The 18,014-nt window shown below is 40.1% G+C and overlaps 1 protein-coding gene across 2 annotated transcripts in view; it reads left to right on the forward strand.

The window, feature by feature from the left end:
• The window catches only part of LOC120803938 (ephrin type-B receptor 2-like), a 53,329-nt gene that overhangs the window by 18,249 nt on the left and 17,066 nt on the right, over nt 1–18,014 (forward strand). Inside the window, exons 2-4 of one of the 2 annotated variants that reach the window (XM_040152984.1) lie at nt 8,640–8,704; nt 11,611–12,295; nt 17,504–17,659. In XM_040152984.1, coding sequence (XP_040008918.1) covers nt 8,640–8,704; nt 11,611–12,295; nt 17,504–17,659 — 906 coding nt within the window. Of the gene's footprint in view, nt 1–8,635; nt 8,705–11,610; nt 12,296–17,503; nt 17,660–18,014 lie in introns of those variants that run through there. The other variant, XM_040152983.1, reaches the window with a different exon arrangement.

The following is an 18,014-nucleotide window of genomic DNA, read 5'->3' on the forward strand; positions in this document are numbered from 1 at the left end:
GGACTTTCCCCATCACCAGTTAAGCAAAGCAGACAAATAACTAGTTTGTTTTGCGCACTTCGCGTGTCCGATCATTATATGAACACAAAGCGGCCGGGGATGGCTGTGGCTCAGGAGGTGGAGTAGGTTGTCCACTAACCAGAAGATCGGTGGTTCAATACATGGCTCCTCCAGTCTGTAGTCAAAATATCCTTGGGCAAGAAACTGAAGCTCAAATGTCCTCCAATGTATCATTGGTGTGTGTGTGTGTGTGTGTGGAAAAGCACTGTTTGTATAGAAAAAGTGCTGTGTGAATGGGTCAATGTGGCAGTAGTGTAAAGCACTATGAGTGGTCAATTAGATTAGATAAGTGCATTCCATTTACCTGGCTGGCACCTTATTGACATATGCTGGGTTAGGGTGCAGAGTCACTTTAGAGCCATCCAGTGCAAACTGGATACATGACCGGTGAACTGAAAGCAAGTGAATATCCCCCACGTGCTTTGATGAGCACAGAGCCAATGGAGGAGCGGTCTTGTATGAGATCATATTAAGCCAATAGACTCTAATGGTTCAAAGTGCGTGTCACATAGATCATCCAAAACCAACGCCAGATTCCATTTGGGAACCATGATTTCACATGGCGGTCTTATGCGCAGTGCTCCTTTCATAAAATGCACCACCAGAGGATGATAGCCAGGAGATATCCTGTCCCAACCGACATGGCAGACAAAAAGAGCATTAACCCTCTCACCATGCTTTGAATATACACATGCATCGCTCTGAGGGACAGCAGCCGGGCTCTGCACCACATTAGAAGGCTGAGCAAGAGAGAGAGAAGGGAAATGGAGTGTATCCTCCCCGTTTGTTGATATTCACGACTACGCAGGCATTGTCGCAGTTTAGTACATGTTGATGCGCCAGTAAACCCATCTTGTAAAGAAGACTGCATATTTAAAAATCAAACAGGTTGATATGCCATTGCCCCTGTTCCTCATGCCAAATGCTGTTCATGTATTTGTTTCTGCACGGTCCTCCCCTGCCCCATTTCAACGCATCTGTAATAAGCAGCACGTACGAGGAGATACGACCTAGTGGTGCTCCCTTGTTGAGATTTGCTGCATCTCTCCAAGGGAGCAGTGCATGTAGGCAGGATGGGGTGACTCGTACCAGCCTAACTCCTCGAAGGCGAGAGCCTCTGTTTCAGTTGAAACCAACGTTGAAACTTTTTCATCATCAGCAGACCCAGGGGAACTTATGTTATCATTGACGCCATAAAACCTAATAAGCACTGTCACTGATGGAGAGTGACAACATGACTTGGCCGATATAACGATAGGCATTGATTGAAAGCAGATATCCTTTGATGGGATACCTGTGCTCGATTTTTTTATGGAGTCAAACTCGAGACCCAAAAAGAAAATGTTCGGGCTGGGAGTAAGATGACTTTTCTCTTGGTTTATAATGAACCCTAGAGACTGTGAATGTGTTGGGCTGTTTGAGTGCTGGCTTGCTGAGCTGAGTCTGCCAGAATCTACAGATCATCCAGGTAGTTGAGGGTCAGGTTGCCCTGACTCCTGACAGGTGCCAAGGGTGCATTAGATGAACACACGAGGAACAAGAGAAAACCAGATGGCAGAACTTGATATTCATACACAATACCCTCTTACGCAAAGTGCAGACACTGCCTGTGTGTCAGTAGAATTGAGACATGAAAATATGTGTCTTTCAAATCGTTCGCTTAACCGTGGGGTCTTCAACATCGGTGCTAAGTGAAAAAGAGCAAGATATCCATTTTGCCTTGTGGGTAGAGAGGTCCTGAATGAGGCGTCCCTCACCAGCCACTTCCTCCCTCCCACTCCTGGGGATTATTTAGGAGTGACAGCTTGCTTAGGGACAAAGCAATGTTTGGCCCAAGCAGAATGTGGTCTCCATCCTCATGACTGCCATCTTCAGTCTCCTCGTTGGAAAAACCACCCAAGGTGGCAAGAGATATCTCATTGTCTGCTAGCATGTGTCGCTGTATATTGTGATAGAGACAGCAAAATCAGTCAGGTCTTCCTCCATATCACAGATAGGGAGGATATCATCCATCTCTTTGCCCCAAGATAGCCCTGCCACATTGCTCTCCATCCCTTCAAGCTCGACCTCTGCAAGGGGTTCAAGGGCTTTGGATAACAGGGGATCTCTGGCTGAAGCTCCTAAACTTTCAACAGGAACGTTTTTCCAGAGTTGATTTCTGGAGCTGGTGGCAGTGCACACAAGACTCTGAATTAGTAAGTGCCACTTTCATGTGCAACATGCCGAGACACACTGACCAGGCTTCGTGTGTATCTTTCTCTGAAAGGAAAATTCCACAAGCAGTGCGGCACGGAACAAAATTGTGTTACCAGCTTTACTAGCTTTACTAGACCCACCGGGAGTCTTTTGCCCTTTCTCTGGGGCCATTTCATCTGCGAAAATGGCGGGATTGTTAGCAGGCTACACAATCTTCCAATACCTAGGTAAACTGTGGTGGAGAAAAGTGGCCAGTTAGCGAGCCAAACAGGCAAATTCGTTAGCATGGCTAAACAATTTATAAAGGGATAAACGGTTGTAGGGAGATGCAGCTATTGCTACAGGCTACAGTAGCAACGCCCTAAGCTAGCTCACCTCTGAAACAGACAACTAAGTAGCTGGTAAGTGTCCTGCAAATCAGGTTATGCAAAGTGAAGTGCAATTAGATTTAGGAGATGAGAGTGTGCAGCACCTTTTATACTCCTTAGGGAGGGTAGGGCTTCCGTGCAGGCAACAATCTCATTGGCCTTGACAGGTATGTTGAAAAATATTCTTCAGGTTGGTCTCGGGAGGACTCCCCATACTGATGTGTTGTATTGAGTGTACCGACTGAAAAGGAACTGTACTTATACATTAGACAATTACTTCAGTAAACTTAAGTAAATAAATTACACCGTGATTTATCATCTCAAATTGGTGTAAGTTGTCTTACTTATCACTTTGGCCAACATGGGTGACAACAAGGAGCTTTTAATAATTCTTTTTGCAAGGAGACCTTTTATTTATATATATATATAAAAGGATATATATATATATATTCAATTTATATATTTACAGTTAAACATGTAACATAATACCCATACTTTTAATTATACTTTAATTATACTTTAATTCTGGTCTGCTTGTTAGTTATAAAATCTTTTTCTTTCTGTTAATCAAGGTGTAGGGTTCACTCTGCCACATCTGCATTACATTTGAGAATCCTGAGACAGCATATTGATGCAGGAAAATACAGGATTTTGCACTCACTGTAGTGTGTCATTGTCCGTTAATGGTAAATATTTTGAAGATTACCATAGAGGTGATTTTTCTTTATACTGCACATTTTATATGTTTGTCAATTAGAAGGAATAATCCTAATCCCCCTTTGATTTCATTTTCTGCTGCCAGCGGCACAAATGCTTAATGAATGAATGAGTGGACTATGCTGAATACAATGTAATAGTGTTAACTTATTGACTCTTTTCTCCACTCCAGCTCAGGCTCTTTCACTGCTGCTGTGTTGTGTAAATGTGATACATTTGCATTGTCAAAGATAAATAAATCAACCTAAAGATTAAACTGGAGGCTTTGCTCTTTATCTACCTGTTGTCATTGTGAATTTGTAGTATTGGAGCCCCCCCCGCCTCAGTAGTTAAAAAAATTGTTAATTTTACCCACAGAAAACAGAAAACATTTGCATACATGTATGATTTAATACTGAATATAACATTGTGTCAAACAGGTGAACAACTGCAGAGCACAGACTTATAGTGAGGATGATCACAAACATTTATTGCAAAACTTTGGTAATTGATGAAAAGTGGGGATGTGAGGGTTCCAGCAGGCGAAGGCTGAGGGCGGAGGGGAAAATGGTAGATGGCTGGGCTGAGCAGAGCAGGGAATGAAGGCTAGGCAGTGAGCAGGATTGGATGGCTGGCTGGCAGGCAGGGGAATGAGCTGGTAGCTAAGCAGGGGATTGAGGGAAGCTGGAAGCCGGAGGTGATGAGCAGGTTTTGTGGGGGAGAGCTGTGTGGTTAGCCTGGAAGGCGTTGAGTCGAACAGGCAAACAGGCAAGCATGAGATGATCCTGAGGCATAGAGAAACAGTGGTTAGCTCAGGGCAAAATACAAGAGGAGATTAATTCAGAACACACAATTCTAAGTAGCCGAGAGCTCTTGATACCAAACTGGCTGAAGAAATAATCTGGCAAAAAGTGGATGAAGAACCAGGGTAGATATACTGTAGGGCTGATGATTTGATGGATGGCAGGTGTGTAGACGGATTACCAATCAGGAGGCTGGGAGGGAATGAGGAGTGCCACGCCCACACAACAGACACACATACACACATAGAGAAAGAGAGACAGACGGGAAAGACAGGAAACACAGCAAAGGTAAAAAACACCAGAAACATAAGGGGCTGCCGCATGGTGGCGGCCGAGACCATGACAAACCTGATATGGGGCTAATTTATATTTTCCACAACCTAAGGAAGTAATAACATATTTCATGATTTTCTCAAGATTTATCTGACTAATGATATTCTATTATTCCTTCGAAAATCACTATGACTGTTGTGACTAGTCTGTCATTGCTTGACCACTAACCAGACAATACACACAGTTTATTCAAGAGATGTACAGCTAAATAAGTAGGTGTTTTGAAAGTGACACAATCTTCATAATTTTGCCTCGTACACCACCACAATGGATCTGAAGCAAAGCCATCAAGATGTTATTGAAGTGTAGACTTTCAGCTTCAACTCAAAGGGTTTAACAAAAATATCACATACCATTTAGGAATTAAAGCTATTTTTATACATAGTCCCTCATTTTCAGACACCCAAAAGTAATTGGACAAACCAATCTAATTATAATAAATATAAGGATTATTGTTAATACTTGGAAGAAACTCCTTTGCAGTCAATGACTGCCTGAATGACATCACCAAAGGCTGAGTTGCCTCCCTTGAGATGCTTTGCCAGGCCTTTAGTTGCTGCTTGTAATTGGGTCTTTCTGCCCTCAGTTTTGTCTTCGGGAAGTGAAAAGCATGCTCAGATGGGTTAAGTTCAGATGACTGACTGGGCCATTGAAGAATATTCCATTTCTTTACCTTAAGGAGCTCTTGGGTTGCTTTCGCAGTATGTTTTGGATCATTATTTATATGTACCGTGAAGCACTGCCCAGTTTTGCAGCATTTGGCTGAATCTGAGCAGATAGTATAGCCCTATCCACTTCAGAATTCATTCTGCTACTTCTATCAACAGTCACATCAGCAATAAACGCCAGTGACCCAGTTCCATTGGTAGCCTTTCATGCCCATTCCATAACACAGTTTCCACCATGTTTGACAGATAATGTGGTATGCTTGGATCATGAGCCGTTCCTTTTCTCCATAGTCTTCTCTTCCCATCATTCTGGTACAAGTTAATCTTGGTTTACTCTCAAAGAATCTTGTTCCAGAACTTGTGACTGCATATTCAGAATTCCCTTGAGCAATTACCAAATGCAAATTCAACACTTGGAGAAAAAAAAAAAAAAAAAAAGGCTGTAATCCCTAAATGGTTAGTTTTTTTTTTAAACCCCTTGAATTAAAGCAGTCTACACTTCAATCACAGCTTGATGGCTTCGTTTCAGATCCTTCGTGGTGGTGTACAGGGGCAAAAATTATGAAAACTGTGCCACTGTCCAAAATAGTAATATACGTAACTATTTTGTTTATTTTTTTTTTTTTAAATAAAAAGGTAGAAAAAAAATTAAAGTTTTCACTCAGAGCCCAACTCGGTTTTGCAGAGAGAGCTGACCACACTCATTTACACCTGAAAGCTACCCAGTACAAACAGTCCGATCTGCTGGCTGCTGGTCAGCCCCACAGGAGAAGCTGGAGTTAGGGTAGTGGTAGGGTAGGGCGGGGGTAATGAAGGAGGGCCAAGCACTGCTTTCTCACTTCCCGCACCCAGATTGCCGGGGATCAGACCAGAAACCTTTAGGTTATCAGCCCACTTCTAAAATTTTAGGCCACCACTGCCCCATTGTGAAAACTCAAGAAAACCCTTGTTTTCACACGCCTAATTGTAAACATCTTAAGGATAAATTTAGGATTAGTGTAAGATATTAGATAAAGGTGCACTTCACAAACTTTACACAATACATCACTTAATCTATTATTAGGAGCCCTACTGTTCTATAATGTCATCATTCCATCATCTGGGTTAACTCACCTGCTTTCATAGCTTCCTCCTGGTTGCATCCCACTGCCTCCAACAATTGTGTCGTCATGTGTGTCTGTAGTCTCAAACTGAATTACACATATGGGGTTAACTTTGGAATACTTTCAGTCTCTCCTAAACTGCATTTGTGGTGTTGCACTCGATTATGCACGTAAAAATTTACAGCTTGAGACCCCCCCCCCTACTTTCTCACCACTGCAAACCTGGCCAATCAATGAAGTGGTTGTTGTCAGAATGTTGTTGGGTTCTGTTGTCATAAAGGATGTTTCAGAGAAAAATACTAAAAGTTCTCTCCCAGGCAGAGAGAATCTAACAAAAATACTATTTTTAAGTTGCATTATGGGAAGTCTAGGATCCAGTGTTTTCAGTTTACTAGGGAGTAAAATTGAGGATATCAGCCTCTGCTTATAATGTCATACACACAACGCAGGGACTCAAATGCAGGACTCAGAGGCAGAATCGGGTTTCCAAAAATCAGTATTTACTTAGCAAAAATGTTCAGTATACAGAAGAGCAGTCAGACAGGCAAACAAATCCAAAAAGGGCTAGGCAGAGGCAGGGTTAAAAAAAAAAAAAAAAAAAAAAACCTGAAAAAAAGTAATATACAAGAGCTAGACCCTGGGAATGGCTGGAACACTTGTCACAGGAAACAAAGATGAACGGGCACAGAGGGAAGGGAGCACAGATACTAAATACAGTAGGAAAGCATTTGGTTAAGGTTAGTGGAAGATCCTGGTCTGGTTTTAAAAAAAAAAAAAAAAAAAAAAAAAAAGTTCTGTGACCTCAGACACAACGTGTTTGTTTAAATTTAACCAAAACCACTATCTTTCCTGAACCTTAACCAAAGTTACTTTGGTGCCTAAACCTAACCCCAGATGGGACTCTGGATGTGAACCCTGGTCTCTGGTGTGACAGCTGTGCACTTTTATGCCCACCATCCACCCCAATTTCACTTGCAACTCCACAGCAACTAATGAACTTCATTCATTCGAACCATGTGTTGCCAATTGAAATACAATAGTTTAAAAGTTGTGCTGAGTGTCATGGGGAAAAGAAAATTCATGTGTCCATGTACACAAATTAATAGATTAAATTTTGTGACTATGAGAGTTTTTAAAAAAAAACAAACAGATTTAGCTTATTTTTCTTTGCCATAGCGCTCCATTGTTGCCTAAAAACTATTAAAAGCACGAGTTGTGATTTGTAGCCACTAATTTCCTTTGATCATTTCTTCCCTTAAATCCACTGAAGGAAGAAACTTTGTTCGGCAGCAGACTTCCAGGATGATGTTAATAACTGAACATGTTTTAGATACACTGTACTAGCTGCATGGTTTCACCTGATATGGTTTGTCCTCTATAGTGAGGGGGGTGGCACAGATTATGGACCTCACTTCTGGAATTATGGATACAGTGACAGAGAGAGCAGATGTCTCCAGGCAGGCAGAGGGGCAGTCAGGGAATTGTGGTATTTAGCAGGCACAAAGAATAAAATGCAAATGCAAGGGGCTTTGTTAGCAGGGGGCATGTTTTTTCTAGGAACCAGTGAGAATTTTGAGGTTTATCAGACAGCAAAACACTGCACAGTTCATTAAAATACTATGAGACAGGTAAACAGCAGTATTAGATTGTTCATATTCCTAAGTGATCTACCAGGAACGACTTAGTTTACCAAAACAGTGATAGTATGGCATAAATTGAGCAAGATGATAATTAATATAATATAATAATAATAATAATATAATAATTACTTAATGCTTCAAATATATAGCCTTTGCTGTGTGAAGTAGAGCTTCTGCTCTCTCCCAGAGGCTTAATGTTTGATAAAAGTAAAATCATTTTTATAACGTTAATGGGGGCGGTCTTTATTTTAGGTAAAGTGTCATAATACAGTATGTTGTTAGAAGCCCCGGTTGTACTGTGGTATCAAATTCACAGTGGATGTGAACTACTTTAAATACAAGTATTGCCAGTCAAAATGTAGATAACTTCAGAAAAGGCATGTTGTAGTATTACTTTTAATGCGGCCCGTTAGGAACACTTGTTGCTCTACCTTTAAGTACAATCTTACATACTGAATTTATCTCAGACAGTAATAAATAAATATAAGATTCAATAATTAGGTAGAACAAAAATAGATTGGAATCCACTGCTTTAATCCTTTGTCAAACCGTATTCAACTGTACTGAAAAAATTAACTAATTTCCGAAAATGATGTGTGGCTTGCTTAAAAGCAAAATCTCTTTAAAGTAAATATGAAGCAAATTATATCCCAGTAAAATTACAAATAATTAAATTACAAAAAGGATTTGCCAGTGCAGTAGGTAAAATGGTATTTGAATGATATATGAAAATTGTTTCTAACTCTGATCTTTTCATTTTTGTCTTTTGCAGAGGTACTAATGGATTCAACAACAGCAACAGCAGAACTGGGCTGGGCAATCTACCCATCACAGGGGGTGAGTGGTACAACCCAAGACACCAGGAACAGTGTGTAACATGTAGCCAATATACAGATGTTCGGTTACAGTGTGACAGCAGCTGTTGTGACTTCACTAGAAAATGTGTTTTGATTGATAGCTGGAAACCCATACACATCAATCTCTATTGGTTGAAATGCCTCACACAAAAGGACAGTGAGTTCGTAGGTATCTCACTGTCAATGGACCAACTTGCGTTGATGCTCTGAGCTCCAGTTTAGGGAAACCTTATTGTCTGTTTACAGAAAGATGAAACGAACCTAAAAAAATAAAATCAATATGACATAACCACGTAAAGTCCTTCATTCAGTATAAAAAGTACAGTGGAAGAGTACAGAAGCATTATCAGCTTCACATGCTTAAAGTGTCTGTAGTAAAAGTAGTGGCTGTGCAGTAAGATGTCCCCTGTGACTGATATGACATTGATTGTTAATACTGATGCCAGTGAAGTTTGGAATTTTTTTTTTTTTTTTTTTAATATAAATTAAAAAAAAAAAAAACAACTTAAATGATTAATCATTTGTCCCAAAAAAAAAAAAAAAAACATTTACAAAAGGAGGCAACAGTCTGCTTGATAAACTGTCACTGCTGGCACTTTAAAGACTGTAAAAGCAGAGATTATATTAAAAATGAAAGATTGAGTATGCCACTTGCCCTGGCAACTGTGGCAAGAAGGATAGTCATTAGAGGATGTGGCTCGATGGAATTCACACTGTGAGAATGCATCTCACTGCAGTTTGACAAATTTGTGGACATGACAGACACAGCACAGTTGATGGCGTTTGTTCAGATTTCCTCACTTTTGCCATTAAAAGGAGAGAACGAGAGATTAGGACATATACGAGTTCCAATAGTACATGCATAACAACAACGCCTCTATTCATAAGTTAGTGGAAGCTGCGACTGATGGTGCGCACACTGGTTTTATTGCTGTGCGCAACAAAAACCCAGAATTTCCGAGTTATCACTGTGATCTAACAGTGGAAAACTGGCACTGTCACGTTTACCGGAGACTTTCTAACTAAGCAACTACCCAAACTTGAAAAAGGCCTTATGCAACCCTAAGGGAGGGGTGGAACAACTGGATTTAAACAACTCTTAGTTTAGCCATTGAGTGTTCACGCATCGGAAGCATTTAATCTGTACTCCCTGGGCAGAGGCCATCAATGTTGCCTCAGTCCCATTTTTCCTCTTCAATTAGTTGCCTACGTTCCAAAAAAAAAAAAACTATTATTCAGTAAAAGGTTCTTATATTTCTGAATGGTAGGTCTTGGCCTATATTTGGACATGAGAAATTTAGCAATCCACTTAAGCGATTGGATATGTTGATATAATTTTTTTTTTAATTTTAGTGTTAGGAGCATTCTTTGGAAATGTATACAGCACATTCAGAATATGCATCTCAAGTGGGGTTTTTATGGCTTCTTGCATGTTTACGATCAGCTCTGTGCATTGTACACAAACCAACTAGATAACAGTTTGCAAGGCTGGGATAGAGATGCATGCCCAAAAGGAAAGCCCGCATTTCTGGATGGAAGGAGAAACACCTATTTTTAAACATTATGAAAGACATTAACAGGTTTTTAAAATTAGCGCAAATATCAACGCCGAACTTTTTTAGAAGTGCGTACGTCATGGGGGCGTTTTACATGTACAGCAGCAGGTAAATTGGAATATTCATTTTCATTAGCCATGTTCAGAGTTTAGTAGGAATATTGTCTTTTTTGGAATAAAGGCAAAATCCGTAATATTTTGTGCATATAAAATGTAGTCTGTCTCTCACCTCAGTATGATTCAGCTCCTCTGTCTTTGAGTAAAAATGAATTTTTGGCTTATATCTGGAAATACCCATGTACCTTTTTGAAAAATATGTGTGCATGATTTACATGTACTGCATATATGACAATTACAGTAGTAGAAACACAATATTAAAAAAGATACTTATAAGATAAAGCAATTTACCGTAAGTAACTTGACTCAAAGCATATCAGATACCCTTGGTGTCCAAGGAGACTATCCTCACCAGAAAAATGCCAGCATTGGATATTTATTTATTCTAAAACACTTAAAAATGACCTACGTCTATGACTTATTGACAAGTGACTTATGGTGGATAATACAAATAATGACTGAGAAATTAAAGTGACTGTCATAATGCTGGAAAACCTCTTAAGGAGTGTTCAGACAAAATGTGAAGCAAAGTTTAGCTTTGCATTATACAGGTATTCATTCTTGTTTGTGCAGTAGATATATTAGCTGTAAGCTAGCAACACTTTCAACTCATGTGGATGTCTTTCTCAATATACACATCCTTTAGAAAATTTACATCATTTTACACCAATTTCTCACTTTCCAATGTTTTACTGCCCGCCTAGGTGAAAGTTACAAGTGTGTTGCACTTGTGTGGGGTGATATGGCTCAGGGGGCAGAGCAGTCGTCTAGTAATTAGAGTGCCCTCTCAGAGTACTTCAGAGTCCTCGAGCAAGACACTGAACCTGATGCTGCACCATCTTCTGTATGAATGAATGAGACACACTTAGAGCACTTTAAGTGAGGTATATAAAAGGTATATAAGTGCAGCCCGTTTACTACTCCAATACCTCTGGGTGTGTTCAGAGGTGTTCTTTGATGCAAGTGAAATTAAACCACTGGGAGGTCAACAAAAAGATTTTCAGCTGCTGTTAAGTTGCACTTTAACTACAGCACATAATGATCACATTGGTCATTTTTAAAGGCAATGATAAAACTACCTATTTTGTTGTTAAGGTTGCAGGATTAGTTACTTTTAAGAAAAACTTTAGTCAACATCTGTTGTTTTCGGACTTGTATTTGTTGTATGTCACTGTAGTTTCGTCATCAGTAGTTTTGTTTCTTGTCTCTTTTAGTGGGAAGAAGTTAGCGGCTATGATGAAAACATGAACACCATCCGAACATACCAGGTGTGCAATGTCTTTGATAGCAGCCAGAACAACTGGGTACGCACCAAATACATCCGCCGCCGTGGTGCTCAGCGCATCCATGTCCAGATGAAGTTCTCAGTGCGTGACTGCAGTTCTATACCCAATGTCCCTGGCTCCTGCAAGGAGACCTTCAACCTGTACTACTATGAGTCTGACTCTGACACAGCTACTAAGTCGTCCCCACCCTGGATGGAGAACCCCTGGGTTAAAGTGGACACTATAGCAGCTGATGAAAGCTTCTCTCAGGTTGATCTTGGTGGTCGCATAATGAAGATCAACAGTGAAGTGCGGAGTTTTGGACCTGTTTCACGCAATGGCTTCTACCTCTCTTTCCAGGATTATGGTGCCTGCATGTCAATCATCGCTGTTCGGGTGTTTTACAGGAAATGTCCCAGAGTAATCCAGAATGGCGCTGTCTTTCCTGAGACTCTATCTGGAGCAGAGAGCACCTCACTAGTGGCAGCCAGAGGGGTGTGCGTTCCCAATGGGGAAGAAGTGGATGTACCCATTAAGCTGTACTGTAATGGGGATGGGGAGTGGATGGTTCCCATCGGGCGCTGCATGTGCAAAGCCGGGTATGAGACGGTGGACAATGGTACAGTTTGCAGAGGTAGGAGTCTGCCAGTAGTGCTCTCTTATATGACTTCATGTTTAGTTTTGATTTGTACCTTCTTGAGGATGCTGCTTACCTTCTTGTGTCAGAAGCGGAAAATTTCATTTAGAATAAAATGTCATTAAAAAAATTATGGTTGGCTGCCAAGTATTGTCAAAACCCACAGAGCTGTATAAGACTTCATGGCAATCCATCCAGTAGCTATTGAGATATTTCCACCCAGACCAGCAGCAGACTAACTGACCAAGTTGTTGTACCTCAGGGCCTGACTTATGGACACTTTGTCCAGATATGTGTACTGTACTGACATTATAACAAGGCTTTGTGTTTTAGTGCTGATTTAATTATCTTTGAGACACAATCATTGATAACTGACAGGAAACTCATGGTGAGTCTTGAAATTTTGCTATCAGATACAATACACTTTTGCTGAGCATGATTTAAAAAAAAAAAAAAAAAAACCTTATCTGGCTTCATTTACAACACACACTCAGACTGCTCAAGCTGGCCAGTTTAATTAACAACCCACTGTTTATGACCACAGAGCAATTGGAGATTTGGTGCCTTGCTAAAGAGAACCTTGTCAATAGTTACTGAGGGATAGGGGAGTGGTATCGATTCAGTTCAGAGTCTCATCCCCAGGCCCTAAATGGCTAATCGCCAGGTAACCACCGCTTCATGAGCAACATGAGATGGCTGGAAAATGATTTAAAAAAAAAAAAAAAAAAAAAAAAAAAAAACTTACAAAAAGAAACTACTATAGCCTGTCAAAATGTGTGTTTGCACTTGCATTCTCTAAAACAAAACTTGTTTGTCAATATTTTATTCATAACTACCTACAGTAAGGTAGCACAGCAGTATGCCTAAGGGGGAAAAGGAATTTATTAGGTTTGTCCGATGCTACCCACTTAAATGCTGCAGTTAAGAACAAGGTGAAAATGTTAATGCAAAAGCTGTGGATTACTGAGATGTTTTATTTTCACGTGTTCACATGTGAAGCTAAATATACCATGTTTCTGTCTTTGTACTGGATGCACCATGGTGCAAAGTGCTTAAGTTTATACATTGTCAAGTTGATTGAAAAACTATTCATGGACTTCTAAAATTTGTTTTACAAACAAATACAAAGTCTTGTTGTAATGAAACTGTAAATTGGATAGATATACCTTTTGTTTACCCCCCACTCTTCATGTTATTTCAGTTCCATTGTAAATAGAGCCTTTCCAGCTTGCTGAAGTCCTATCATCTACGTGATGTTATCAGATTTGTTACCATCATGCCTGTACTCACCGACTGTATCTGGTAATCCACACTAGCCAGAGAAGCATGCAGGCAGGTTGGCAGGGTCAGGCAACAGGAACAAAAGACATGTAAAAGAAATTAGTCATGAGATTTAAGAACAGCTAACTGGCAGGTTGGCAAACCACAAGTCCATATGAACTTGATGATCTGGTAAAAGACTGGAGAACAAGGGCTAGTATATATACTGTGAGCTGATTAGAGAATAGGAAACAGGTGAGCAGGTGGATGTAGGGAGTCAAGTGGTTGGGAAAAGCAGGAAAACATGGGTTGCTGTAGGGTAGGTGGAAATTGGAGTGACGTCGAGTGACTGGGACAGGTGGGGTAGTCTGAGGACATCTGGTGGACAATTGGAGAACAGCAGGTCTGAAAAGGTCCATATACATGCAGGTGCATGAGGAAGTGAGAACGTGGATGAGGTGGACAGAGACGCAGACTGGGCAAATTAACAGGATCAGGGCTAGATACATGACCCAAATCCAAGACTTTAGCTGCACCCTTCCGTCAGGTGTAAATTTATGTAATCATTTTATGCACATTTCCCCAGAATTCAGCCTGACACATTTGGTAACTTTAAAAATCAGTAGATCTTTGGGATCTCCACTGGAAAATACAATAAAAGTTCTGTGAGTTTGGACAATACTTGGCAGCCAAGCATAGGTTTGTACTGACTGGCCCAGCAGTGGATCATTGGGATTGAAAAGCTTAAACACTCTAATCAAAAAACGTAGAGAATATACAACAGGCAATTCTTCCTGAACAGTATCAAGGATTTTTAATCCCTGCACAATACTGACATACTAATTGTTCTGCTTGTGGTATTGTCTCTTTTAGTGTCCTATAAATAAACTCTTCGATGAAAAAATGCAGGATACTGTTGCTTTACATCACGTCCATCAACATATCAGCCTCACTTACATAACATTACGTCATCAGGACATCTGATTGGTTATTCACTTAAGGCATAGGATACCACACTAATAATGATAACATTCACAATATTTAATTACATTAATATCCCCCACTGTCTTAAACCAAGGAGGAAATAAAAGCATATTAAATCAGGTAAGGCCTCATGCTTCTAGCTTATTAAATAGCAGTGATTGATTTCCTTTTCTCATAATCACAAGATCAGGATCTCATAATTACAGTATAGTTTTCTCATAATTATGACATCTTTATACAAGATATGGAAGACATAATTATGAAATAAGGCCTCCAGTTTCTCTTTCTTTGGTGAATGCAATGCGCTTCCATTCTGCAGCAGTTGTACTTCAACTCAAATGAAGATAAAATACCAGGACTAAAAATATAAAGTTGATGGATAGTGGGATTCCTAATTTAAAAGACATTAGTTTGGCATCTAGGCATAATGTATCATTTATTGTATGGTAATATGCACTACAACTTATAGCACTACCATAAATATTAAGTTACTTCTCAGGCTCTGTTGATGAACATGTTCAAGTTTAAGCCAAGCACACTGTCAAATCACTTCTCCACAGAAATGGTCTAAAGGGTGCATTCACTGCTGGAACCTTCAGTCTGCACTGCTTCTATCATCCTATTGTGTTGTATTTAATAGGATGCATAATAGAATTTAATTCCTACTTATTGGTGCCTGACATGGTTGCCAGGATCACCTTTCTGACCAAGTTCACTGACCTGGAAAGATACAGGCTGAATTTGTCCAAGAACAATTTTTCTGGTCTGGTGACTACTTTTCAGAATAAAAGTTCAGAATTTTATAACTGTTAAAATAAATAAATAAAACAAAACAGAATTTAATGGTATTTAATGGTCAGACAAACTGTTATGTTTGAGAACTGATGCTGACCTCTGAGGATGATGTAAAACAACTCTTCACCCATGAGATAGAGTTTGATGTGATATACATTCACTGGGCGCGTTATTAGGAACGCCATACTAATGCTCGGTAGCGTCTCCTTTTGCTCTCAACACAGCCCAATTTTCTTTGCGGCTTGGAGTCCACAAAATACTGGAAACATTCCCTTGAGACTCTGGACCATGTTGACATGATTGCATCACATAATTTCTGCAGATTTGTCAGCTGCACATTCATGCTGCCAGTTTCCTATTATACCACATCCCAAAGGTGTTCTACTGGATCCAGATCTGGTGACTGGTGGGGCCACTGAAGTTCACTGAACTCATTGTCCTGTCCGTGAAACCAGTTTGAGACGATTTTTGCTTTGTGACATGGAGCATTATCATGCTGGAAGTACACAGAAGATGGCCATTAAAGGACGCACATGGTCAACAACAGTATTCAGATAGGCTGTGGCATTCACACAATGATTGATTGATATTAAGGACCACAAAGTGTGCCAAGAAAACATTTCCCACCTCATTACGCCACCACCACCAGCCTGGACTGTTGACACAAGGCAGGTTGAGTCCATGGATTCATGCTGTTGACTCCAAATTCTGATCCTACCATCTGCGAGCCTCAACAGAAATCCAGATCCATCAGACCAGGGTACATTTTTCCAGTCTTCAGCTGTCCAGGTTTGGTGAGCCTGTGCCCACTGCAGCCTCAGATTTCTGTTCTTGGCTGACAGGAGTGGAACCTGACATGGTCTTCCGCTGTTGTAGCCCATCTGCCTGAAGTTTGGTTGTGTTGTGCATTCTGAGATGCTTTTCTGCTCACCAAAGTTGTAAAAAATGGTTGTCTGAACTACCATAGCCTTTCTGTCAGCTCCAACCAGACTGGTCATCATTTATATGCTCCTCGCTGTTGTTTGATCAACTGAAAGTTTAGATGTGTCACAGCTACTGTAATCGGAGCTGAGATTCCTGTCAGTTACCAATGCCATCAAATAACCTCTCCTTTTCAAGGTTGACTTACTTCATCTTTTGCAAAGTTGTTTTGAGTTCAGTGATGGCTTGTCTTACCCAGGGGAGTCAGACAAGAACGAAGTGACCATCCCTGATAGCTTCTAATGTCATGCTATATAGAAATAGTAGGACTAGGAGACATTCATATAGTAACCAGTAAGTTGTATTAGCCATTTGTATACAGCTTCATACACACGTTTACTTAACTTTTACATTTAAGGATTCTATCTGAATATATTCAGTAAAAGTTGAATACAGTTCACTTCCTGTTTACAGATCAAAGTATTGTGTGAATATACCTAAAATACACACAATGTAAATTGTAGTTTAAATTTTTTTTAAAAGTAAACTCTCTCTTTATGGTTAAAAATGAAGTGGCAAGCTTTGACAAGCTTTAATTAGGCCTGAGCATCAGGATTTGTTAATCAAATACCTTCATATCAATATACACTGAGTTCAGTTATCAGTTATTTACAGTACTTACACCAGTACAGTGTAACATAATACACTCCATTGCAATAAATTCTTACCTTTGAGGCATATGATGTTCTGTGTTTTAATACTGTGATGGAGTAAATTCAACTCCATGGTGTCTTCATATATTCACTCAGGAAAAAACTATGGAAAACACTGATTAAATAGTAAAGCTTTCTTGCTTTCTCCTGTGTAATCCATGACAGTCTACTCTGCTCCACATTCTGACATTTTCTGACCCCATGGACATCAGAACTGACAGCATCTGAAGGAGTCCCAGTACATGTCACTTCAATGAACTGACCTTTATGAGATGCAGACATCCAGACACAGTATCTTGGAATCTGACTAATAGTAATACTGATGGTTCTCACACTGAAGCAGCCAATAGAAAACATGACATGAAGTTACAGTATAATGGCACTGTGGATTGATTTGATAAGACCCCTTTTTTCTCTTTCTCTTGTACAATATAACATGTTTTGTTCCCAAGCTTACTCTTTTTACTGCCTCTTTTTTCTGTTTTCTCTTTGTACACTGTCCCTCTTCCACTACTGTATATCTCCCTTAAAGCTTGTGTATCAGGATTCTTTAAGGCTGCACAGGGAGACCATAAATGTCTGCAGTGCCCCATTAACAGTCGAACCACAAGCGAGGGGGCAACTAATTGTGTCTGTCGTAACAGCTACTACCGCACTGACTCCGACCCTCCACAGATGCCCTGTACTAGTATGTATACACCAACTGTCATGAAAGCACATACATGGATAGCAGTGTACCAGCTGCAAACAGCAACTCATATCATTTGACATAAACACCTATCCGGTGCACAAACATTACAAAAACATTAGGGTACTTAGATTTATGTCAACGTAGTTAGCTTATTCTTGAGAAAAAAGCACAGAAATTGAGTTTTATGCTGCTGTTTTATGCTGTCATGCACATCACTGCCATGATTAATCCTGTGTCACATATGAATAGTGAGGGAGTTCTGTAGTGCCTGAGACTGAAAAGGGGGAAGACCAGATAGGTCAAGTAAAAATCCATGCATCCAACTATTTTCTAATGACTATCCAGATCCAGG

This window comes from Xiphias gladius, chromosome 18 (assembly GCF_016859285.1).
Source record: "Xiphias gladius isolate SHS-SW01 ecotype Sanya breed wild chromosome 18, ASM1685928v1, whole genome shotgun sequence".
Lineage (NCBI taxonomy): Eukaryota > Metazoa > Chordata > Actinopteri > Istiophoriformes > Xiphiidae > Xiphias > Xiphias gladius.